Source organism: Lemur catta, chromosome 1 (genome assembly GCF_020740605.2).
Source record: "Lemur catta isolate mLemCat1 chromosome 1, mLemCat1.pri, whole genome shotgun sequence".
Lineage (NCBI taxonomy): Eukaryota > Metazoa > Chordata > Mammalia > Primates > Lemuridae > Lemur > Lemur catta.
In genome coordinates, this window is record NC_059128.1 from 117,500,330 (window position 1) to 117,528,074 (window position 27,745).

At 43.6% G+C, this 27,745-nt stretch overlaps 1 protein-coding gene across 1 annotated transcript; it reads left to right on the top strand.

Moving 5' to 3' along the window:
* Positions 1 to 233: 233 nt before the first annotated feature.
* Positions 234 to 27,339, top strand: LOC123639752 (olfactory receptor 2Z1-like). The gene is given in 4 exon segments (XM_045553873.1): positions 234 to 263; positions 610 to 637; positions 1,770 to 1,832; positions 26,378 to 27,339. Coding segments are annotated over 4 exon segments (1,083 nt in total).
* The last annotated feature ends 406 nt before the right edge of the window (positions 27,340 to 27,745 follow it).

The window sequence follows — 27,745 nt, forward strand, 5'->3', positions numbered from 1 at the left end:
TGGAGTCCTCCTGCTTGTCCTGACCTTGCTCCAACTGTGGACAGGGCCAACTAGCTGGGCTCAGTCTTCCCATCTGGGAAATGGGATGCCTGGTGAGAGACTTAGAGGTGGGGACTGGGGAGAGCTGCGCAGAGGAGGGAGCCCCAAAAAGAGAGAATGACGGGGAGGCGCTAAACACTAGCACTTGAGCTGCTGTGGGCCAGTGCTCTGCTCCGTGCAAAAGACTGTACGTAATGTCCTTCTTCTGTGTGCCGGTGCTCTACGTAAGTGGCGCCTACTGTGTGCCAGGCACACTATATAATGTGTATTTAGTCTGCACCAGGTAATCTATATAAATCTTTTCACTTACTGTGTGCCAAGGGCTCTAGATAAAATGGACCTACTATGTGCCAGGTGTGCTCAATACAAGCATCTACTGTGTCCCAAGTATACTACGTAACAGGTACCCAGTGTGTGCCAAATACTTGATATAAAGTTTGCCACCTGTGCACCAAGCACTCAACATGTGTGCCTACTGTGTGCCAGGTGCTCTATGTAAAGTTCACCTGCCTTGTGTCAGATGCTCACATGTGTCACACTGCCCAGGTTTTCCCCTGACCCTTCCCTTAGCTTACTGAGTCGGAGCCCTGCAGATCGGGTAGAGAGACCCAAGTGACAGCATCCAGAGAAGGGAAGATGCCCATTTAACAGAAGAGCAGACTAAGGCTCAGAGAGGGAAAGCCTCTAGCCCTAGCTGCACAGCTCAAAGGAACCCAGGTCTATGAGACCATAAAGCCCAAACCCTTTCTCTCTGTCACTTGTTCCAGCTCCATTCATTTGGAAAAATGCCATATCAATCCAGAGACATTTATAATGGTGGAATCTCAGGCAATGTGGTGGCCCCAGAGGGGCAACCCCCTGAAGCATTGAATCACCACCTGCGTCCTCCTCCCACACCAGGATGCTCCACCCAAGAATCTGGTGCTCCCCTCTGGGTCCTCCCTGGATCCTATCCAGAATTGCTGTACATGGTAGTCTTACGTGGGAGTTATTGAAGACAGTTCTCCTGACACTGATACAATGAGAAGCTCCCAAACCTCCCCCTCTCCTGCCTTCTCTGCCATCTCCAGCTCAATAAACCAGGGATTCAGGTGACTCACCCTAGAGCCCTCAGTAGAGTGGGATGCACCCCCCACCCCTGCCGAATCTCCACTCTCTCCACCAGGACAGACTTGACCTGCGTGCCAGGTACTCCATGTCAGGGTCCAGGGTTGGGGAGCAAATCTAGAGTTTGATAAACCATGTGGGGCACTAGAAACACAGAAGAAGGAGCCCAATGGCTCAGGTCACTGGAGACCTACTATGTGCCTGGGGTGGGCAGGCAGCCTAGAGCAGGAGTTGCGGCCACTACCCTTTGCCAACACAAGTCACTGAGCCTGTTTCAAGTCCTTTAAGTACACTAACCATTGTTTTTTCATTTTCCAAATGAGGAGTCAATTCTGAAAAATACTTAAGTGACTGCCCGCAGTCACACAGCTAGGGGAGCCAAGCTGTGACTTCCACTGCCTCACATTGTGTAGGCACCTGCTGAGCTCCTTCATGTCTGCAAATGGGCATTTCAGTAGCACCCACCTCACAAGATTGTGCAGCAATTAAGAGACAGTGCGTGTAAAATGCACAAGGCAGAGGGAGGGCTCGATCGAGGCTACTCATTGCTGTTGCTGTGACCGCTGTTGTTGATTATCATGCAACAGCCCTGCGCTGTCACCCTCAAGCGCCCATTTTTACAGAAGAGGAATCAGAGATTCAGATTCAGAATGGGGAACAACTGCTCCAGTCCCACAGCCAATTCGGTAAGTGTGACAGCACAGCTGACAGCGAAGTGTCTGTGTTCTTGCTTTCTTCCTCAGTCGTTCTGAGATAAACAGAGATGTGGGGAAACTTCCCTCTGGGTCCATGGGGGAAGCAGGAGCCCGACACGGTGCAGACCCACAGCAGTGATGAAATCCAGCCCAACATTCAAGCCAGAGCAGATGCTGCAGTCCATTTACGGCAACAGAGGTCATGAACGTGAACCAGCCCCTGAAGGCATGTCCAGGGCCACATCCACTGGCCGAGGCTGTCAGCGTCTTGGCAGAGGTGCCAGAACATCAGTTGAGCTGATTTGGGGTTTAAGAAAAAACAAAAGGCCTGAGGAAAGATTCAGAAAGGTCCACAGGACCCACAGTAGTTGGTACCCACCTCCCTGGTGGGATCCCTTGGGTGGTGCCAGTTCTGAGCTGTTGCCTCACCTGCCCCACCAGCCCTGCCAGCCCCACCAGCCCCAGAAGGGAAGGACTCAGGGCGGCGTCCACAGAGACCATCCCTATGGAGGGTGAAAGGGTGCTTCTCATCAAAAACCAAGGGAGAGGATGACAAAAGCATCACTCAGAATGAGCAGAGGAGCCTGTGGGGGGAGAGACAGAATTTTGCTCCTCATTCGGGTGTCTGCTTAGCCAGCAGGCAAGGTGACCACCCAGGGCAGAGGCACTGATCAAGCCCCCCTCTTCAGGGGCATGCAGAGCCGGCGCTGACCCGCTGTGGGCAATGAGCTGCCACAGCAGTGTGTGGGCACCTGCTGCAGCCTCTCCAGTCAGATCAGGAGGTGGTGCTTTGGTCAGTGGGCACAGCCAGAGGAGCTGAGAGGGGCCAGGGGACTGAGGTCTGTCCTCTGCCTTCCTCGTACAGCTATACATTCTCCCTCTGGTTTCCAGGAACAGCTGCTTCCTGGCCCCCAGCCAGGGGGTGGTGACAGCTCTGCGATGATGCTCCCTCCCTCATGGTTTCCCTGGACCCTGCCCACACCCTTGGAAGTGGCCCCTTCTGAAGTCCCCTGCTTTAGCCCATTTGAGGTCTCTTCCAGGATCCGAATGCTACACTCTCCCAGGGGATGGGACTCCCCAGCAAATCAGTTATGTGCATGTTGATGTTTGTATAAACACATATAAAAACCTACTCAGTGTAAGTATATGCACACACACACACATATACTCACAAGCCCCAACGTGCACACAATTACAGTCACACAATCGCATGCTCTCAAACACATGTGCACACAGTCACACAAATACACACAGTCCCATATACACTAACCCACAGTCACACACACACAAACATACTGAGCTAATGGAGATCAAACACCTTAGAGCCTGTTGTCCCCAAACCATCCAGCAGGGAGAGCCTCCTTCACACTCAGGAGAGGACGCCCCTGGGGCAGCCAGTGACAGGACCAGGCCTGGGTGTGGTTTGAGAATTACACACAAAATTGCGGCAGAGTACTGAAAACCCACAGGCCCCAAGTGTCCCCACTCCCTCATTCATTCATTCATCATCACTCCCCTTAGAGGAATCTCAAAGTCTGTTGGGAGAGGAACAGGAGACATGTGACACCCCAAGTATAGGGGACTCGTTGAAGGAGTTTGCTGTATGTATCATGGAACAAAGATATGGAGCATCAGCTGGTGGGAAAGTGAGGCCAAGAAAAAGACTTTGTTTTTAGATTGAGGAAATAAAAACAATATTTGTATTCTAGTGGGAATGATCCAACAGAGTACAGGAAACACAGTCAATGTCCAGAAATCAATTATATTTCTATATTCCAGGGGTCTGCAAATGGTAGTGTATGGAGGAAATATGGTCTATGGCTAGTTTAGAGGGTTTTGTTTTTTTTTAATTTTAGACACAGGGTCTCACTCTGTTGCACAGGCTGGAGTGCAGTGGCTATTCACAGGCACAAGGATAGCATACTACAGCCTCCAACTTCTAGGCTGAAGAGATCCTCCCTCCGCTGCCTCCCAAGTAGCTGGGATTACAGGCATGCCTGGCTGTCATTGTATGACCAATGAGCTAAGAAAAGCTTTTGTATTTTAAAATGGTTATGAAACGAGAAGAAGAAGGCAGATGGGGCACGCAAGCCTTAAAATATGTATTATATGGCCCTTTATGGAGACACTATACCAACCCCTACTGTGCATTAATAATAAACAATTAGAAAACCAATGTTTTAAAGTGCCACTTTTTTAGTATTGTACTCCAGAAAAAGTGAAATCCTCAGGTGTAAATCAAACAAAATATGTGCAGTATGTCCATGGGGAAAGCTTCAAGACACTGATGAAAAAAATCCCAGAAGACAGAAATGAATGGACACATATTCACGGATGGGAAGACTTGAAGTTGTTAACATGTCAGTTCTCTTCACATTGATCTATAGACTGAAAGAATCCAATCAGAATCTCAGCTGGACTTTTTATAGAATTGGACATGCTGATTGAATATTTACATGAAAATGCAAAGAACATAGAATAGCCAAAAATTATTCAAGAAAAGGCTTCAAATAACCCGTTTGAAGATACAATATAAAGCTACAGTAACCATGACAGTGTGGTACTGGCCAAAGGTGGAACAGAATAGAGATTCTAGAAGTACATTCACCCAAATTGGGTCAATTGATTTTGTTTGCAAACCTGCAAGGCAAGTTAATGCAAAAAGGATAATCATTTTAACAAATGGTGCTGGAACACTTGGATATCTACATAGCAAAAAAGGAAAAGTCAAACTACACCTCTCATATCAAATTTAATTAAATAAAGACCATAGAATTAAATGTGAGATCTAAAACTATAAAACGTTTAGAACAAAATCTCCATGACCCTGGGTAAGGCAAAGAGTTCTCATATATAACAGTGTAAGCATGATCCATCTAAAAGTTGATAAATTGTATTTTATAAAAGTTAAATACTTTTTTTCTATGAAAGAAGTTTAAGATCACGACAAGACCAGCCACAGACTAGGAGAAAACACTTGCCACTCACACATCTGACAGAGGACTTGTATGTAAAAGACACAAAGAGCTCTCAAAATCCATAATAAGTAAGTAAAAGACCCAAGGAAAATTAAAGGGCAGAATATTTGAACAGACACTTCACCAAAGAAGATGTGTGAGTGGCCAATAGGTAGATGAAAAGGAGTCAACACGGTTAGTCATCAGGAAATGCAAACTGAACTCTCAGTGATACACCACTGCACACCCGTAAGGATGGCTGGAAAAAAACTGACACCACCAAGTGCTGGTGAGTATGTAGAGAAACTAGCGTATTCACACATTATTGATAGACATTTAAAATGACAAAGACACTCAAAACAGTTTGGTAGTTTGTCATCATGTCAAACATACAATACAATCCAGCCACACTCTAAGAGCCATAAAAACTTAGTTTCTCACTAAAACCTGTCCGCAAATAGTCATAACAGTTTCATTCATCATCTTCTCCCTTCTAGGTGACCTACTTCTGATAATGGAACCAAAATGTCAGTGTCTATGGGGACTGCAGGCCATACCTGAAGGTCACCTTCTACCAGAGATGTCTAACCACACCCGTATCTTACATGAATACATGTGCATCTATTGCTGTAAATAAGAATTCTCTTTCAAAGTGAGACAAAACACTTTATTTTCCAACAAAATGCCATTTTTAAAAATAAAATAAAGAATAGCTTGAATACTCAACACAAAGATTTTTTAAACCACAAAATATTGTTTCATAAGATGATTTAAAGTCATGGATAGATGTTCATAACATATTATTATGTGAATAACAAAAATTAATTGAACATATGTATGATAAAATAGCATTTTTTGTTTGGGTAAAATTCACCATTTCAACCATTTTAAAGAGTACAATTTAATAGCATTTAGGACATTCACAATTTTGTGCAACCTTCAACATTGTCTAGTGCCAAGACATTTTTATCATCTCTAGAGGAAACCCCGTCCCCATTAACAGTCACTTCCAAGTCCCACCTCCCCGCAGCTCCTGGCAACACCAAACTGCTCTCTGTCCCTGTGGATTTGCCCATTCTGGACACTTCCTTGAGTGAATCATATACTATGTGACCTTTGTGTCTGACTTCTTTCACACAGTATAACGTATTCAAGGTTCATCTGTGTTGTAGTGTCAGCACTTCATTCCTTTTATGGCTGAGTAATATTCCAATGTATGAACAGACCACATTTTCTTTATCCGTTCATCCGTTAATGGATACTTGGATTGTTTCCACCTTTGGCAATTGTGAATAGGGCTGCTATAAACATTCACATACAAGCTTTTTCTCTGAACACTTGTAAATTCTTTTGAGTAGATACCTACAGTGGGATATGGTATAATGGAATAGAGTCATGTGATGATTCTATGCTTCACTACTAATGAACCTGCAAACTGCTGTCCACAGCACATGCACCATTTTACACTCCCAACCAGGCATGTATGAGAGTGTCGATTATCCCACACCCTCACCAATATTTGTTATTTTCCCTTTTTTTGGATTCTAGCCACTCTAGTGGTTGCAAAGTGGCATCACATTGTCGTTTAAATTGGAATCTCCCTAATGGCTAATGACATGAACATCTTACCGTGTTCTTCTTAGTGTTCAAAACAGCATTTTAAACAGAAAATTACATGTAAATGTAATTCATTCAGACATAAGTGACATTTCATGTGTAAAAAGATTGCATATAAATTTAAAAACTGGAAGTATATGTGGGAGAATAAAAAATGATTATTTTCTCACATTGGGATTATGCGTGGTTTTTATTTCTTACTTTGCTTACTTATATTTTCTTCCATGAATATGCGTTTTTGTGATAAAAGTATTTTAAATTTTAAATCAACACTCTAAAGGCAAAGAAAAACAAATGTGACATTCAGCTTAGAATATATGAGATATTTATTCATTTCATTTTGCAGAATGCATTTCTTATTTTGCAGCAATTCATGCTCCCAGACCCCCAATCTGTAGCACTGAGACCCTGCCCTGCTTGAGCCCCTGACCTCCCGTGGGGAGAAGGGGGAGACCTAAGGCAGCCGCTGTCCCTGGTGCTGACAGGAGAGGCTCATTTCTGCCCTCCTCTCATTGTGGAAAACCCGGATTTCTGCTTCCTAGAGATCTTCACTTCCTAGAATATGTTGGTGAGAATGAAGTCAGGTTCATGCCTCCCTGGGGGAAAAAATAATTTTTTTCGATTCTAAGCTTTGGGCCAGCTTTGACCCCAAAGCCCATGTAATTATGGGTATTTTGAATGTACTGAATATACTAACGGATTTTCTTCAATAGCAGGTTGCCATGCTTTCCAAAGCTTAAAGTTACCTCCCCTAATGTTAAGACATTTTAAAATATAATGTGATGCAAAAAGAAATGAAAGGGATGAAATTAACCCTCATGAACTACCGATGCTTAACAGATTTGACTCAGTTATTTTGTACTGACTGTCTTGTTCAGTGTTCACAACAATAAGGTGGATGCTATTACATAGTAGAGAAACTGCCATACACTTAAATATGAGTTTTCCACAAGCCAAACAGCTAATATATAGCAGACTGGGAGTCTGACCTTGACAGTACAACTCCAAGATGATATGAATTGTCTTAGTCCATTCAGGGTGCTATAACAAAGCACCTTAGACTTAGTAACTTATAAATAACACACATTTATTGCTCTCAGTTCTGACAGCTGGAAGTCCAAGATCAAGGCACCCCAGTACATCTCATGCCTAGTGTGGGCCTATTCATCACAGATAGCGTCTTCTCTGTGTTCCCCACATGGTGGAAGAAAATAACAATCTTGCTCAGGTCTCTTTTATAATTTCACTTATGAAGGCAGAGCCCTCGTAGCCTAATTATTTCCCGAAGGTCCCCCATCTTAAGACCACCACATTGGAGACCAGACTTCACCTGTGAATTTGTGTGGGGTGGGGGACATTAGGATCATAGCATGGATCCCAGATCATCTGCCCCTGCTGCCAGCTATCTGCCCAGGGCCCTGTCTTCCCTAAAGAGCAGTCCCTGCCTTCAGGTCCAAGATAAGCTCCAGCTACCACATCAGTCTTACAAGGAGCAGGAAGGAGGAGAGACAGGACTGACAGGGAGAGTGTCCCAGCCTTCTTTTAAGGAAGGTTACCAGAATTACCACCACCTAATCTTTGACTTCTTCACATGAGACGGGTCACAGCCATTTAAACAATCCAGCTTAAAGAAAGGCTTTCATTCTTGTGATACTTCACTTAATATAATGGGTTCCAACTCTCTCCAGGAGAACCAAAGAGATGTCGTATCACCATTATTTCTTATACCTGAGTAATACTCCATGGTATACATATACCACAATTTACTAATCCATTCGTGAATTGATGGGCATTTGGGTTGTTTCCACATCTTTGCAATTGTGAATTGTGCTGTTATAAACATTCGGGTACAGGTGTCTTTGTTACAGAATGACTTTTGTTCCTTTGGGTAGATGCCCAATAATGGGATTGCTGGATCGAATGGTAGGTCTACTTGAATCTGTTTAAGGTATCTCCATATTGCTTTCCACAGGGGCTGCACTAGTTTGCAGTCCCTCCAGCAGTGTATGAGTGTTCCTGTCTCTCTGCATCCACACCAACATGTGTTGTTTTGGGACTTTTTGATAAAGGCCATTATCACTGGAGTTAAGTGATATCTCATTGTGGTTTTGATTTGCATTTCCCTGATGATTAGGGATGTTGAGCATTTTTTCATATGTTTGTTAGCCATTCTTATATCTTCTTTTGAAAATTTTCTATTCATGTCGTTTGCCCACTTTTTGATAGGGTTGTTTGATTTTTTCTTGCTGATTTTCCTGAGTTCTAAATAGATTCTTGTTATCAGTCCTTTATCTGATGTGTAGTATGCGAAAATTATTTCCCATTCTGGAGGTTGTCTGTTTATTCTCGTGCATATTAAGTGAAGTATCCCAAGAATGGAAAAACAAGTATCACATGTACTCACCAGAAAATTGGTTTCCCTGATCATCACCTAAATGCACATTTGGGAATGATACCAATTGGGTATCAGACTGAGGCAGGGGGTGGGGGGAGGGGATGGGTGTATGCCTACATGATGAGTGCGTTGCGCACTGTCTGGGGAATGGTCATGCTTGAAAGTGCTGACTTGGGGAGGTGGGGGGTGGGGAGAGGGGATGGAGGTATGACTACATGGTGAGTACCAAGCGCACCATCTGGGGAATGGACACGCTTGAAGCTCTGACTCAGGGGGATGGGCGGGACATGGGCAATATATGTAACCTGAACTTTTGTACCCCCATAATAAGCTGAAATAAAAAAAAGAAAGGCTTTCAAATATAACCTGTGTTTCAGGCACCGTACACTTACATATAAATTAGAGATTCTCAGTGGGCAAAAGCGAATATCAAAGTGCACAATTAGCAGTCTCGGACATAGTCCACTCCATTAGCTACAAAAATGTCCAATGCAGACTCTCCTTCCTACACAAGGACACACTCATGACATCCACAAAGGAGTCAAACCCAGATTCCATCTGCTCCCTCTAGACAGCTCTGAGTTCAGGATCTCTGGGTGATGTGCAGTCCTCTCCCTCCAGTTCTCAGGGGAGCTTTGGGAATCTGGAAATCTATAAATTCAAAGGCAATTATCATCCCTACTTAATCCAAGAGCAGAGTGATCACTGCATCATGAAAACTTAAGAACACATTTCAGACTAGGTGCTTCTATTAATGGCAAGCTAACTTATTTGGATTAAACTTCTAGCTTTTTAAGAACAACTCTAGAGCTGAATGTTTTTCCAATTACTTACAAGAATAAATGACATGAAAAGATAGGAAAAAACTAGGAAGACACAATTGAAACGAGAACAGAAACATAGAGATAAAATGAACGTAAATTATATGTTCACTCCGCAGGCAGTTTTCAGAGTAGGAAAACGTGAACCTTGTCTTAATATCCTCATGATGAGAGGGGGAAAATATCAAAGCAACAGAGTGACACAAGGAGGGAAATCTGGAAGAAGACCCTTCTCACATAAGGGGAGCCCTCAAAGGGCTACATCTCTCAGGGGGACAGTAAACTGAAGAGAAGGAGCCTGGAAGTGAGATTTCACCTTCAATCTAAAGCCTGCCACGTGTTTCTTCTAAATCCTGGTCCCTGTCCTGCTCAAACACCTCCCATGGCTCCCTATCATCCACAGAAAAAGTCCATCCTTGGGCTCCCCATCAGTGTGGGAGCCCTGTGTTCAGCCAGAGAGTGAGTCAGGCTCCTGGGTTCAGGGACACCACCCCGCCTCCACCAGCCAGTCCCACCTACAGGTGCCTGCAGTCCCCACACACCCCTTGCTGGCTCTGGGTGAGGCTCAGGCACAAGTGACAGCAGTCTCTGCTGGCTGCATTCTAGAGGGTCATCTCTAAAACTCATCTCTGACCTGTCCCTCCCTTTCTCAAAATAAATTCCATGGCTCCTCAGTGCCCTCTGGATCAAGTCCATGTTCTTTAATCTGAATCCACTCTTTTTTTTATATAAACAGTGTCTTGCTGTGATGCCCAGGCTGGAGTGCAGCGGCTGTTCACAGGTACAATCATGGTGCCCTGGAGCCTTGAACTCCTGGGCTCAAACGATCCTCCTTCCTCAGCCTCCCAAGTAACCAGGACAATAGACATGCACCACTGCACCGTGCATCACGGAGGAGTGGGCCGGGTATAAAGAACACCCCCTGAAGCCACACCGGGAGCTTTAAAGACCCAGCACCAGGTGGGGCAATTGAAGCACCCAAAACGTGTGTCTGTTCTTGCTTCTTTCCTCACTCCTACTGAGATAAACAGAGACATGGGGCCATTTCACTCTGCGTCCATGGGGGAAGCAGACATCAGTTGGCGTACAGACTCCCAGTGGTGGTGAAATCTCACCCAATATTCAAGCTGCAAACTGTTGCTCCCGTCCATTCACCACTGTACAGATTATGAGGCATACCTAGCCCCTGAAGGCACCCCTAGAAATAGCAGACAAGATGATCTTTTCCATAGGAAGAGAGGGGGCACCTTAGTATCTTATACTGATTGTACGTTGCCCCCAGCAGTCTCGCCCATGAGGCACGGGCAGGCTCTTTGAACATAAAATCAAACAACTATTAAAGAACTCCTCCTGGGATTCTCGGTGAAGCCAGAGGATCAGTAGCTTCTCTGTGAACTACACTGGATTTTTTTTTTATGTGAGAGGGGGTCTTGCTTTGCTCAGGTTGGTCTCAAGCTCCTGAACTCAAGTGATCTGCCCGCCTCGGCCTCCCAGAGTGCTAGGATTACAGGCGTGAGCCACGGCACCCGGCCAAAACTGGATCTTCATGGCAAAGAATCTTTTTATCATCCTCTCTTGACACCCACTCTCATGCCTCATTGAGCTTCATCTTCTCCAATCTCTCCTCAGTTGACATCTTTTTCCCTCCACCATGGGTTCAAAAACACCAGAGGTCCTCCAGAAGAGAACAAAGTAACCATTTATCCAGCCTGCCTCCACAGGATATCCTATGCCATGGTTTTGGCTGGGAAGAACCGTCTCCTTGACAATGGCTTATTTGTAGCCATTGGTTTTGTCTACTGTTACACATTTGTGAGCTTGTAGCTCTGAGCCAAGCTAGTTCTGTATCTTTCTTAGTTCCTTACTACTTTTGGGCAACCCTTACTTCCTCATCTGATTTTGGCTTAGGTGTCATCACATCACACTATGATTTTTGTCATTTCTTCAGTGACCTTGCCATGGCCCTCGTGGGTACCAATGATACAGGAAAGTGGACCCCAGTTTTGAAGGCCAGGTGGGTTCTTGGCTACATGCAGGAAAGAATTCAAGAGTGAGCCAACGGAGTAAGGCAAAAGCAAGTTTATTGGGATAAGAAAAGAAAAGGGAAAGGGTGCTTCCCCACAGACAGAGTGGCATTCACAGCAACAGAGAGTAGCACTCTTGAGTTTCCACGGTCTTATTTTATACCTTTTATTTAATTGTACATTAAGCGGAGGAAGGATTATTCATAAGATTCCTGAGAAAGGGATGGGGAGTTCCCAGAATGGAGGGTTCCTCCCCTTCTTCAAACTACATAGGGTAACTTCTGGGAGTTGTCATGGCATTTGTAAATTGTCATGGTGCAGGAGGGAGCTTCCTTTAGTACACTAATGCATTACAAGCAGGGTATAATGAGCAGTGAGACAACCTGAGGTCGTTTTTCATCACTGTCTTGGTTCTAGCTGGTTTTGGCCGGATTCTGTACCACCTCCTGTTTTATTAGAGACCTTAGTTCAGGCCCTATACTCCTCATCAAGCAGGGCCTGACGGCTTCCTATCTCACCAATACATCCAGCCTTTGCTCTATTGCTTGATCTTGGGTCTGTGAGTTCAGGGAGCACCCTCAGAGAATGTGGTTTAGAGAAAGAAATTATCCTAGAATAATAGGTAGGGAGAGACCTGCCCACACCAGCCCAGAGATGGCCACCACCAGTGAGCCGTGAGCCTCTTTTGGACAGGGCACCAGGCTCCCAGCTCCCTCGGGCACCTCCCGGTCCGCAGACCCTAGCTGAGTGGCAGGCGCCATATTGCTTCATTCTCCCCTCCCCTTTCCCTACCGGCCGCTGACGAGAGACAATTTAGCCACCACCCGGAGGCATCTGCAGGGAACGAGACCTCTCCTTTTGGGAACCTACAGCAGACTGAGAGGTACTCAGATTGTGAGCTCCCAACCCACACACCCTCCCAGGTGCTGCTTGCCTGGTGACTCCAGGAGAGTGAAGCAAATCCTGAGGTGGAGAGACACCAATCCAGCTTGGGCACCCCGTGGGTGACTTGAGAGCAGCACTCCTCTCCCTGGAAGGCTCAGGGACTGATCTCCAGGGCCCAGGGGACAGGCCTGCAGACCAGGTCCCGTACACCCAGGCCTCAATCACACTGCCCTGGGGCACAGAAGGTTATGTGTGAATGACTATACTGAGTGTGTGTGCCTTCAGGGGCAGATCAGCATGCCTGAGGGGCAACCCTCCTCTCACAGGTAGGCCATGAGCCCAGCCCAGGCTACGATCCTGGTCAGGGAACCTCCTGGCCTGCATGACAGCCAGGGTAGATCCACTGGCTTGAGGTTCTCCCTGCTGACAGAGGCCCGGGAGAAACTGCGGAGTAGGGGAGGGTGGAAAGGAGCGAGGCTGCTCCAGACTGCATGTCTCAGACAGCCTCAACCCCCCCACAGGACTTTCCTGCTGAGAGGGGCCATTCCAGCCCCTCCCTGGCAGCTTTGCCCAGAGGCAAAGAACAGAATTTGACCCCTGCTAACAGCATTTGTGGAGCTTGAGGGCAGGCTCACCCAACCCAGTTCTGCCCAGCCTCACTACCCCACCTGCCTCCACTGAGGTGCAGAATAAGGACACACCTGGAAGTCCCAGGGCCCCACCCACCACATGAGGCACTAGAGTGTCTCTCCAGAGGAACCAGAGCAGGAACCAAAAACAGCACTGCAGCCTGCCCCTCCCAGCAAGCACGACCTACTGACAGGGAGGTCATTCTGCACACCCTTTTACTGCATCTACTGACTCATCATATAGGGTGTGGTCAAATCTCACCCACAAACACCACCTACTGGCACAGAGACTAAACAGGGTGTGTCATTATCCAAACGAAAATCTAAAGGCAAGAAGCAGCAGCTGATCCAGATGGGAAGGAATCAGCGAAAGAACTCCAGAAGTATGAAGAATCAAACAGAAAGCACACCCCCAAAGAGAAACACCAGCTCTCTAGCAATGGACATTAACCAAACTCAGAACACCAAAATGACAGAAGAAGAATTTCAAACATGGATCATCAGAAAACTCAACGTTATGCAAGAAAAAATGGATAACCAACACAAAGAAACCACAAAAAAAAAATCCAGGATTTGGAAGAAAAATTCACTAAAGAAATCAAAATATTAAAGAAAAATCAAACTAAACTCCTGGAAATGAAGAATATATTCAGGGAACTACAAAACACAGTGGAAAGCCTCAAGCGCAGGGTAGATCAAACAGAAGAAAGAATCTCAGAGATCGAAGATAACACCTTCCAATTAAAGAAGTCAGTCACAGAGATAGAGCAAAGAAATAAGAGAAAAGACCAAAGTCTGCAAGAAATGTGGGATTATGTGAAGGAGCCTAATTTGAGAGTTATGGGCATTCCTGAGGGTGAAGAAGATAATATGCAAGGGTTGGATGAGCTATTTGAAGATATAATTGAGGAAAATTTCCCAGGCCTTGCTAAAAATCTAGATATACAGGTACAAGAAGCCCAAAGGACCCCTGGGAGATTCATTGCAAATAGGAAGACACCAAGTCATGCAGTCATCAGACTGACCAAAATATCCATTAAAGAGGCCCTTCTTCAAGCTATAAGGTGAAAGAAACAAGTGACATACAAAGAGGAAAGCCCATCCGAATAACGCCAGATTTCTCAACTGAAACCTTACAAGCAAGAAGAGACTGGGGCCCCATTCTCACTCTTATGAAACAGAATAATGCCCAGCCTAAAATCTTGTACCCAGCAAAGCTTTGTACACGAAGGAGAAATTAAGACATTCTCCAATAAACAAAGACTGAGGGAATTCTCCAAGACAAGACCAGCCCTCCAAGAAGTACTCAAAACAGAGTTGCACATGGACCAGCACAAGAAACACTCACGAATGTAAAACTACTCAAAAGCTAAAGATCAAAGGCCAGATACCACAATGGCTCAAGAGAGAAAACAAAGCAATTAAGGTCTACCCAACAGGATGAACACAAATCTGCCCCACTTATCAATTCTCTCAATAAATGTGAATGGCTTGAACTCCCCACTCAAGAGACATAGGCTGGCCCAATGGACAAAAAAATATAAGTCAAGTATCTGCTGTCTCCAGGAAACTCATCTAACCTGAAAAGATGCATTTAGACTGAAAATCAAGGAATGTAAATCAATATATCAAGCAAACAGAAGCCAAAAGAAGGCTGGCATGGCAGTTTTAATTTCAGATAACTTAGTTTTTAAATCAACAAAAACAATGAAACACAAAGATGATCACTACATACTGGTGAAGGGTACAGTTCAACAAGAAAACATAACTATACTTAATATGTATGCACCCAACTTAGGTGCACCCAGATCCATAAAGCAAACCCTACTTGATCTAAACCAAATGATAAACAGCAACACCATAATAGCTGGAGACTTCAACTCCCTGCTGACAGCATAGGACAAATCCTCCAAAAAGAAAATAAACAAAGAAATAATGGGCTTAAACCGAATGCTAGAAAAAATGGGCCTGACTGACATTTACAGGACATTCTACCAAAAAACCACTGAATATATGTTCTTCTCATCAGCTCATGGGACATTTTCTAAGATTGACCATATCCTAGAACACAAAGCGTGTCTTAAAAAATTTAAACAAATAGAAATTATACCATGCATCTTCTCAGATCACAGTGGAATAAAAATAGAAATTAACCCTAACAGAAATTCTCATTTCTACTCAAAGTCATGGAAGCTAAACAACCTTCTCCTGAACAACTATTTTATAAATGAAGAAATCAAGATGGAAATCAAAAGATTCTTTGAACTAAATGACAAAGGAGACACAAGTTATCAAAATCTGTGGGACACAGCTAAAGCAGTCCTGAGAGGAAAATTTATTTCCATAAATGCCTATATCAAAAAGACAGAAAACTTACAAATAGATAACCTAATGAATAGACTCAAAGAGCTGGAGAAAGAAGAACGGACTGAGCCCAAACCCAGCTGAAGGAAAGAAATTAATAATATCAAATCAGAACTAAATGAAATGGACAACAGAAAAAGCATACGGGAGATTAATGAAACAAAAAGTTGGTTCTTTGAAAAGATAAACAAAATTGACACACCTTTGGCTAGACTAACAAAAAGCAGAAAAGAAAAATCTCTAATAACCTCCATCAGGAACATGAAAGGAGAAATCACAACTGATGCCACAGAGATACAAGATGTCATCTATGAATTCTATGAAAACCTTTATGCACACAAACTGGAAAATGTGGAGGAAATGGACAAATTTTTAGAAACACTCAGCCTCTCTAGGCTCAACCAGGAAGAAATAAAATTCCTGAATAGACCAATATCAAGAACTGAAATCAAAACAGCAAAAAAAAAAAAAAAAACCTTCCCCCACTCCAAAAAAACCTTCCCAAAAAGAAAAGCCCTGGACCAGATGATTTTACACCCGAATTTTACCACACCTACAAAGAAAAACTGATGCATATCCTACAAACATTATTCTACAACATTGAGAAGTACAGAATTCTCCCAAACATATTTTATGAAGCAACATAACTCTGATACCAAAACCAGGAAAGGCTGCAACAAAAAAAGAAAACTACAGACCAATATCCCTTATGAATATAGATGCAAAAATTCTCAATAAAATCCTAGCAAATCGAATCCAGGTGCTTACCAAGAAAATAATCCATCATGTCCAAGTGGGCTTCATCCCAGAGATGCAGGGATGGTTCAACATATGCAAATCTATAAATTTAATTCACCACATAAATAGAAGCAAAAACAAAGAAAATATGATCCTCTCAATAGATGCAGAAAAAGCATCTGACAAAATTTAACACCCTTTTATGATAAGAACACTTAACAAAATAGGCATAGATGGGGCCTATCTAAAAATGATACAAGCCATATATGACAAACTCACATCCAACATCATAATGAATGGGGAAAAATTGAAAGCATTCCCACTTAGAACTGGAACCAGACAAGGTTGCCCACTGTCCCCATTACTTTTCAACATGCTGCTGGAAGTCCTTGCAAGAGCAATCAAGCAAGAGAGCAGAATCAAGGGTGTCCAAATAGGGACAGAAGGGACCAAACTCTCACTCTTTGCTGATGATATGATATTATATCTAGAAAACCCCAAGGATTCAACCAAGAGACTCCTGGAATTGATAAATGAATTCGGTAAAGTCTCAGGATACAAAATCAATACACACAAATCAGAGGCATTCATATATGCCAATAACAGTCAAACAGAGAACCAAATTAAGGACTCAATACCCTTCAAAATAGCAACAATGAAAATAAAGTACATAGTACTATATTTAATTAAGGAGGCAAAAGACCTCTACAGGGAGAACTGTGAAACACTGAGGAAGAAAATCGCAGAGCACATAAACAGGTGGAAAACCATACCACGCTCATGGATCAGAAGAAGCAACATTGTTTAAATGTCTGTACTACCCAAAGTGATCTACAGATTCAATGCAATCCCTATTAAATTACCAACATCATTTTTTGCAGATATAGAAAAAATAATTTTATGCTTTGTATGGAACCAGAGAAGACCCCGTTTCGCAAAAGCAATTTTAGGCAATAAGAACAAAATGGGAGGTATTAATTTAACAGACTTCAAACTATACTACAAGGCTGTGGTTATTAAAACAGCTTGGTATTGACACAAGAACAGGGACACAGACCAGTGGAACAGAACTGAGAATACAGATATACAACCATCCTCATATAGCCATCTAATCTTTGACAAAGCAAACAAAAACATACACTGGGGAAAATAATGCTTATTCAATAAATGGTGCTGGGAAAACTGGATAGCCACATGTAGAAGACTGTAACAGGACTCACAACTTTCACCTCTCACAAAAATCAAATCACAGTGGATAAAAGACTTAAACCTGAGGTGTGAAACTATTAGAATTCTAGAAGAAAGTGTGGGAAAGACTCTTACAGACATTGGCCTAGGCAAACAATTTATGACAAAGACCCCAAAGGCACTCACAGCAATAACAAAAATAAATAAATAAATCAGACCTGATTAAATTAAAAAGCTTCTGCATAGCCAAAGAAACTGTCGTGAAAGTAAACAGACAACCTACAGAATGGGAAAAGATTTTCACATGCTACACATCCGATAAAGGACTGATAACTAGAATCTATTTAGAACTCTGGAAAATCAGCAAGAAAAATCAAACAACCCTATCAAAAAGTGGGCAAAGGACATGAATAGAAATTTTTCAAAAGAAGACAGAAGAATGGCCAACAAACATATGAAAAAATGCTCAACATCTCTAATCATCAGGGAAATGCAAATCAAAACCACAATGAAATATCACTTAACTCCAGTGATAATGGCCTTTATCAAAAAGTCCCAAAACAATAAATGTTGGCATGAATGCAGAGAGACAGGAACACTCATACACTGCTGGTGGGACTGCAAACTAGTGCAACCTCTGTGGAAAGCAATATGGAGATACCTCAAAGAGCTACAAGTAGACCTACCATTTGATCCAGCAATCCCACTATTGGGCATCTACCCAAAAGAACAAAAGACATTCTATAAAAAAGACATCTACACCCGCATGTTTATACCAGCACAATTCACAATTGAAAAGATGTGGAAACAACCCAAGTGCCCATCAATACATGAGTGGATTAATAAAATGTGGTATATGTATACCATGGAGTTCTATTCAGCCGCAAAAACCAGTAGTGATCTAGCACCTGTATTTTCCTGGATAGAGCTGGAACCCATTCTACTAAGTGAAGTATCCCAAGAATGGAAAAATAAGCACCACATGGACTCACCATCAAGTTGGTTTCACTGATCATCACCTAAGAGCACATTTAAGAATAACATTAATCGGGTGTCAGGCAGATGTGGGTGGGGAGGGGATGGGTGTATACATACATAATGAGTGCGATGCGCACTGTCTGGGGGATGGACATGCTTGAAGCTCTGACTCGGGGAGGGGTGCAAGGGCAATATATGTAACCTAAACTTATGTACCCCCATAATATGCTTAAATAATAAAAAAAGAATAATAGGTAGAATAGGAAAGCTAGGTTATTTCCTGGTTTTTCCTCCAACTTCATTATTTCACTGAGAAGAGATTCTCTGAAGATCAAAATTAATATCTCGTAGCCAAGCACAGAAAGACAAATCTCGCATGTTCTCACTCATATGTGGGAGCTAAATATTAAAGACAATTGATCGCATGGAGACAAAGAGGAGGATGACGGTTACCAGACGCTGGGAAGGGTGGCAGGGAGGGTGAGATAAAGTGGGAATGGTTATTGGGTGCAAAAATATAGTTAGATAGATAGAATGAACAATGTTTGATAGCACAACAAAGTGACCATATTCAGGATATATTTTAAAATAACTAAAAGAGTGGAATCAGAATGTTCCCAACACAAAAAATGATAAATGCCTGAAGTGACGGATGACCCAATTACCCTGATTTGATTAATTCACATTGTATGCCTGCATCAACACATCACATAGACCCTATAAAAATACACAACTATTCTGTACCAATAATAATTAAAAATTTTAAAAAGATAACATTGTGTGCAAAGGTGTCCATGCTAAAAAAATAAATAAATAAACAATATTTTCACATCCCCTTCTTTCACAGGAGGACAAATGAAGACTGTTCAATTATCTGACACAATTGTTTGGATGTAGATCCTCCAGAATGTTCAGTTATCCACCACAGTGCTCTCACACCGTCCCAGAACTGAGAGTTGGAAAATGCTTTTTGCTGTCCTCTGGGGATCATTCTGGTCTCAAATTCTCTAGATCCCATGGCTGTTAATTTTCTCTCTGACAAAAAGGGGAGATGAAAAAGAAGCTTTCTGATGCAACATCGTCCTCCAGAGTCTCCCTACTCAGAAAATTTTGTCAAAAACCTTATAAACTGAGGCAGATTCATTAAGCAAAGTCACTGGATTCCAGGGAGGTTTGATCAAGGAGGCATCCCATAACATGGACAATCGAGGTATATAATAGGGGTGGAGAGAGGAGGTCTCTAGGATCCTGGCAAGTAGAAGTGGGAGCCAGGAACCCCACTGTTAGGGGGACTCTCTAAAATCTAGGCGTGATGTCAGCAGAGATATTGATGCAAGCAACACCCGAGGAGCTGGAGGTTTGATGTTCATGTCATGATCATGCCTGGTTGAGGTATATGCAGGCATTTGGAGGGGAAGAGAGATTCTATCAGTTTGTTGATGTTCCCCTCCTCACAGGTGGGCATCTGAGCATTTCACCAAGTCCTCAGAGGAGGTCACCTTTTTAAAGTCCGTGCTTGAATTCCATAGCAGCTGCTGGAGTGGGAAGACTTCCAGCACTTGGCAATTGCTGGGAGGTTAGACCTAGGACGTGGTGCCTGGCAAATCTCAGAGACACCTTCAGCTGCCCTCTAGGGGCAGCCAGGAACAATGACTCCCTGAAGCAGTTTTCAAACATCAAATCAGATTACCTTGGAGGGCCAAACAGAAATACCCAAAGCTCAGTTCAACTGGCGAAGAAGACAGAATTATCTGACTTGGAATCGATCAGAGGGAGATTCAGTTTCCAGCTCCGCCAGTCAATTCCTTTGTCACCTTTAGACCCCTGTCACAACATTCAGTATTTCCCTCATGGATTTCCTTCATTGAGCAAATGCTTCTGGTGTACTTGTGCCTCATGGGAAAGAGGGTTGAATAGACACACACACCCCCTAAAAAAAGGGAAATGCTTTGTGAACTGGGCTATCAAGGAATTGTTTTTCTTATTATTACTAAACTAGAAAAGGCAGACAAAGACATAACTGTAGTGTGACTTTCATGGGCTGGGAAGACACCCTTACCTCCATGGGCTCCTTCCTCCAAAAACATAATATTAAAAGTTATATTTTCAGCTGGTTGTTTGTAGAAAGATACTTCTACTCCAAGCTGGATAGAATCATCTTTTTTATTCTGAATTTAAAAGAAATTAAAACCTTTTTGTGGGCCCTCAGTTTCCTGTGCCTTATGAAGAAGGGGCTCCATCATGGACGGAGGATGCTGTGAAGGTTTTATTTACAACAGGGTGTCAACTAACCCTAATGCTTCTTCTCTCACCTCTCATTTTTAGCAAAGGGCATCAGATCTTCAATGCAAGCAGCAATGAAAAAAGTGGAAAAAGGAGGAGTTTGGGGCTCTTCATCCTAAGATACCAGACAGCAGATTTAATACAAAGAAGTTATCCAGCCAGGCTCAACCTAAACCAAGATCTGTCTGTGTCCAGTCCTGCCTGCCTGACTGGGGAAGGTGGGTTTAGTGCAGGGAAGCATCTTTCCCTAAAATGTCCTGAAGGAATAATATGTCCCAGGGCCAAGACAAACCATGACATAAGGGGATCGCAATCCTATTCAAGAAGCTACTTGCAGGAGATTCTAAAATGCAGTGCTTTCAGGAAGGTGCTTCGTTGTAGATGCATCATTAACAGAGAGGCCACCTGAATTTCTGGAAGGAAAGGTGAGGCCAGTGAAACACAGGGTGAAGTGTGTGAGAGGAAGAAGGGAGACTTTTACCAGGAAGACATTAAAGACATCCCAGATTGTCTCCAAAGGCAGAGGACACAATATACCAGGGCCGGTGGTATGGGTGCACACAGTGTCCCTGGCCAATCAACACTTCTTGGAGGTAAACCAGAATGAGTCGACCTGCATGGTATCTTCTCAAGACAGAGCCTGAAAAACTGTTGATCCATCAGGTTACCCATCAGCTGAAAGGACCACCATGCCAGCGCTGGGTGAGTGACCAGGGGCGTACCAGAGCAAACACATCAAAAAGACCATGCACCCTATGTCTGGTGAGGTAGCTTCAGCCCCAGGCTGGGGAGTAAGACAATCATTAAACACAGGAGCTAAACACAACATGATTGGAGCAAGAGAACTAAAGTTTTCCTGGGGAATCAGGTCCTTCATGGTCTATTACAGTTCTGGTAGCAGAAAGTCAGATGTGAAGGGGAAAGCAGGAACTCTGGATTGACATCAGCTGTTATTTAAAAATTTATTTCTTGGCCAGGCACAGTGGCTCACACCTGTAATCCTAGCACTTTGGGAGGCCAAGGTAGGAAAATCGTTTCAGTCCCAGAGTTCTAGTTCAGCCTGGACAATATAGGAAGACCCCCATCTTTAAAAAATACATATTTTTTTAAAAAAGTAAATAAAATTTGATTCTACCACTTGTTCGCTGGGTGATCGTGGACTGGTGCCTTAATTTCCTGCCATAAAAAAGTACCACAAACTGGGGGGCCTAAAATAGCAGGAATGTATTCTCTCGCAGTTCTGAAGGCCAGCAGACTGGGACTGGCAGAGTTGGCCCATTCTGGAGTTTTGGGGAGACAATCCTTCCCATGCCTCTCTCCCAGCTTCTGGTGGCTCCAGGTGTTTCTGGGCTTGTAGACGCATCACCCTAGTCTCTGCCTCTGTCTTCACATGGTCTGCTTTTCTTTCTTTCTCTGTGTGTCCACTCTTCTTCTTATAAGGACACCGGTTACTAGATTTGGGGCACACACTAAATCCAGGAGGATTTCATCTCCAGATCTTAACTAACTACATTTGCAAAGGCACCGTTACCAAATAAAGTCACATTTTTACTTTCCAAGTGCACATGATTTGAGGGGACAGGAGGACATTATTCAACCAAGATTAATCAGTTACTCTGCTTCTTGGGAATCTCTGTTCCCTCATCCACACAATGCACACGATAATGACACCTCCTGGTGAAAGAAACCCTTCAACTGAAACCCATCAGCCCTCTCTGACCTTAATGTGGCACGTGGTCTATGGTAAAGGCTTAACAGTAACCAACTTCCTTTTTCACCTTTAAGGATGGGAGTGGGGACATGTGTCCAAAAAGAAGAACCAAGTCTATCATCCACTTGAAAATCCTTTGTCACAGTTCAGAAGGAATATTTGGCTATGCATTGGCCTTAAAGGATGAGGCTTAAAGAATGAAACTTTCTCTAGACAGAGATGTGGAAACAGAGAAATTCCTCCACGAGGTAAGCTGAGATTGGTTTTGTTAATAGCTCCTTTAAATGTTTATGGAAATGAAATTTCACAGAGAAATCTCTAGTCTTGCATGTGACATGAAGCTCATCTCTGCTGGAACACCGAGTCAATGGGCTCAAGAGACTTCTCAGAGGCTCTATCCAATATCAGAAAAGGGCTGATGAGTTTAAATTAAAGATTCTTTGATCTTGGCACTGTTGACATTTGGGATCAGATAATTCTTTGCCATGGGGGCTGCCCTGTGCATTGCAGCATGTAGAGCAGCATTCCTGGTCTCCATCACTCGGTGCTAGCAGCATCCCTCTGGTTGTGATAACCAAAAATGTCTCCAGATACTGCCAATGTCCCCTTGTGGGGAGAAGGAGGAAAAATCACCTCTGGTTGACAGCACTGAGTTGGGGTAAGAAGAGAAGAACTGTCATTTCAGGAGAGCTTGGCTGAGAATGAGCTAGAATTGGTCCATTTTTGCCATGTCCCTGGACCAGAGTTATAATGTTGAATAATGTCAATAAAAAGAGCTAATATGTGCATTGAGCAGTCTCACTAAATACCAGATGCTGAGCTAAGTTCCTGGCATATCTTACCATACAAAGGGATATTAGAAGTCACACAGCCAATCCTTTTAATGTTTGCATTTCCTTTACAATATAAATAATAGTTGTTTACTTAAGTCAAGAAACTACCATATGTGGGTCATTGGGCTAAGTTCTTTAATTCATTATCTCATTTAATCTTCATAGTAACTCCTACAAGGATAGTGTTATTTAGCCTCACATGCAGGTGGGGAAATGAGTCCCAGGAAGGCTGAATAACTCACCCAAACTCACAAGGCTAGGATGCAGCTGAATTGACATTCAAATCTTGCTGTTTAACCCCAGAGTGCATTCTTTTAACTACATGTCAAACAATCCATACACACCATCTTCCTTCTTGGGATGACCTTGCTTTCTCGGTCTGCCTAGAAAATTATTCCTGCTGATTTTCAATACTCAGCTGAAAGGTCTTCTTCTTTGTGACATTTTTTTCTAACCACTATCACTCCAAGGCAAAGCTGGGCTCTAGACCTCTCCGAGAATCCACAGCACCATGTATATGTCTCTGTTGTTCTCTTTTCATATGGTCCTGAACTGGTTTGCTTAGCTGCTTGCATCCCTGCCAAACTCTAAGTGCTTTGCAGGCCTTGCTAAGGAGTCTTTGTATTTCCAGCCCATCCATTGTTGATTGAATAGGACAGACTCGACCTCATGAAGCTCTACATGCTATTGTTGGGTAGATTTCATTCCTGTAGAATGTTTTGTTCGACAGAACCACAGCTGGCCTGTCTAATTCCCAAGTACAGGTGAAGTGGGCTAGTTAGGTCTCCCCTTCCCTTCTCATAGCAGTTTGTTAGATTTTGACAGCAGCTCTCACCTGTCCAGAAAGACCTCCCTCAACCATGTCATCCAAAGATATTTTCCCTAGCAAGTTCCTATACGATCACTCTGTTTATGTTTTTTACATTTATTTCAATTTAAAAAGTATATGGTTTACTTCTTTCTTCTCTCTCTCTCTGCAATGAAACTCTGAGCCTCATGCGTGGAAGCATGACCTTGTTCATCTTTTTCACTACTGTGTTCCTTCTGCCTCCTTCAGCGACTCATGCTAAGGAGGAGCTCAATTAACTGTCACCGAATGAATGAATGAATGAATGAATAGTTGGGGACAAAAATCAAAATGTGTAGTAATCTAAGAAAGCCTTAAGGCCAGGCACGGTGCTCATGCCTGTAATCCTAGCACTCTGGGAGGCCGAGGTGGGTGGATCATTGAGCTCAGGAGTTCGAGACCAGCCTGAGCAAAAGCAAGACCCCATCTCTACTAAAAATAGAAAGAAATTAGCTGGACAACTAAAAATATATAGAAAAAAAATTAGCCGGGCATGGTGGCACATGCCTGTAGTCCCAGCTACTCCAGCTACTAGGAAGGCTGAGGCAGAAGGATTGCTTGAGCCCAGGAGTTTGAGGTTGCTGTGAGTAGGCTGACACCATGGCACTCTAGCCCGGGGAACAGAGTGAGACTCTGTCTAAGAAAGAAAGAAAGAAAGAAAGAAAGAAAGAAAGAAAGAAAGAAAGAAGAGAGAGAGAGAGAGAGAGAGAGAGAGAGAGAGAGAGAGAGAGAGAGAGAGAGAGAGAGAGAGAGAGAGGAGGGAGGGAGGGAGGGAAGACACCGATGAGATGATGGATGAGAAGGGACTGCCCTGACCTAGCAAAGAATATTTGATGTTCTTACTCTCAACCTCACCTTTCAATAAGCAAACTCATGCTGTCCTGAAACACCACTTGCACACATCGCCTCCAATACTGAGAACTTCTGAACTATGTTCTGGACTATTTCAACACTATGAACTTTTGGACTCTGTCTCAAAAAAAAAAGCCTTAAACTCCAGCTTTAGTGTGACATCGAGGTGAGCAAAACAAAGAGCTAGAGCTAGAGATGGCAGTCAGAGGTTAAGCAAAGGAAAAACATCTTGATCGAGATTCATGATTACAGAGAATCAAGTTAGAGAACCTAAAAGATAACCAAGGTAAGTAGCATCATTGATTTGGGCACCAGAGGACCTTAAGTAGTCACCCACCCAACAGGGACCCTTCCTGGTTTTCAAATAGACCAACTTCTTTGGGCATCTGGTAAAGCAGACCTTTACTGGATCAATCCAAGGTCTACCCTCCTGGTCTGAAAAAGCCAGCTTCCCCTTCCATCTCTCTATTCTCCTCTATATCTCCCCACTAATCATGGCAAGAGATGCTCCTTGCATCCAGAAGTTCTCAGTGTTAGAGGTGACGTGTGCAAATGGTATTTCAGGACAATATGGGTTTGCTCATTGGAAGGTGAGGTTGGGAGTAAGAACATCAAATATTCTTTGCTAGGTCAGGGCAGTCCTTTCTCATCCATCATCTCATTGGTCGTCTTTTTTGTCAACTACATTCAGCAGATTTTTCTTGAGTGCTTAATACGTGCTAAGCATAATGTTCTCCACTCCTGTCCTACAAAATCAAGCCTCAGACAGATGGCTGATATTCTGGACAACTTCTCACACACCTACACTGTAAAGGGACATATGAGTTCCAAACTCGATCACTCATATGTCCTTAAGTCCACGTCCTAAATATCATCCCACCTCTGCCTCATTGCAAACTTTGGCTCTGCTCTTCTCTCACACAATAATTTGGAAACAAGCCCTTGCTCATGGTTCTAGACTTAATTTTTTTAATCCAACCTCATCATCCCATATTATCTTGGGCAAGGTCTCCCTACATTACATTCTAGTCTCGTCAGAATCTCATCTTGGTTTTGGCCCCAGGGAATCCGGGGTGTTATGTATTCTGACCTTTCACTTGGGCTGTCTTGTGTTTGCTAGCCTGGGGACAGACAGTTTAACTCCAAGCATTTGTAGATAGTGTTTTTCTGGAGGGGGAAGGCAAGACTTTTAGTTAGAAATGGCAAAATCAGGGCACAATGTTACTGTTCCCCACCTCCTGACCAGAGCAGACATAAGAATCAATTATGGCATATTTTTTTCTTAATGAGCCTGAGCTGCTCATACCCTTTCCCAAGAGACTCCAGACAGCCACCATCAAACAATTGAAGTTAGCATGTAAGATGAAACTAGCCCCAAGGAGACCTCTTGCCAAATGCGCTGTTCTTCCTCCAGGTGAATTATGCCTCCTGGAGGATGGAGGAATCAAATCAATGGCCACAGATTTTATTCTCATGGGACTCTTCAGCCACACAGGGCCACACTTAGTCCTGTTTTCCCTGGTGTCTGCCACGTTCACCACAGGCCTTCTGGGCAACACCGTCCTGCTCTTCTTGATCAGCACAGAATCCAAGCTCCACACACCCATGTACTTCCTGCTCAGTCAGCTCTCTCTGTTGGACATTGGATTTCTACTGATCACCATCCCCAAGATGGCAGCCGACTTCCTGCATGGAGGGGGGTCCATCTCATTCGGGGGGTATGCAGCTCAGATGTTCTTCCTGATGCTGATGGGCATCTCTGAAATTGTCCTGCTGTCTCTCATGTCTTATGACCGCTACATGGCCGTGTGCCACCCCCTGCATTATCCCATGCTCATGTGACATCAAGTCTGCCTGCTCATGGTGGGCACTTCCTGGTTCTCAGGTGTGCTCGTGGCCTCGGTCCAGACGTCCATCACCCTGCGCTTTCCCTACTGTGCCTCACACACTGTGGACCACTTCTTCTGTGAGGTGCCCGCCCTCTTCAAGCTCTCCTGTGCTGACACATCTGCCTACGAGTTGGCACTGTCCATCTCAGCGGTGCTGATTTTGCTACTGCCCATGTCGCTCATCGCGGTCTCCTATGGCCATGTGTTGGCAGCTGTTCTTCACATGCACTCAGCAGAGGCCCAACACAAAGCCTTCACCACGTGCTCCTCACACATCTCCGTGGTGGGGCTCTTTTATGCGGCTGCCCTGTTCATGTACATGGTGCCAGGCACCTACCACAGCCCACAGCAGGACAACGTGGTCTCTCTCTTCTACAGTCTCATCACCCCCACACTGAACCTCCTCATCTACAGCCTGAGGAACAGAGAGGTTCGGGTGGCTTTGGTCAAGGTCCTTGGCAGAGGTGGCTTCAGGTCAAAGAGATGACCTCTTTGCTGGCAAATTCTTTCAATTACATGAGAAAGAAATAATGCCAATCTCATACAAATTCTCAAAGAGAAGATAGAAACACTTACTAACACATTTTATAAAACCAGAAAAACCCTGATATTGAAACCCAACAAGGACTTTATAAGAAGATAAAATTAGAGATCAGTATTCCTCATGAACATAGCTGTAAAAAATCCTGCAGAAAATAGTAGCGAAATAACCCATCATATATAAAAAAGAGCATCATGACCAAGTGAGGTTTACTTCAAGAGTACAAGTTGGATTTGCTATTTGCTATTTGAAAATCTATCAGTATAATGCAGCATATTGACAGAATAAAAGAAAAAAGCAAGAGGTTATCTCAATAGATACTGGAAAATCATTTGACAACATTCAATATGCA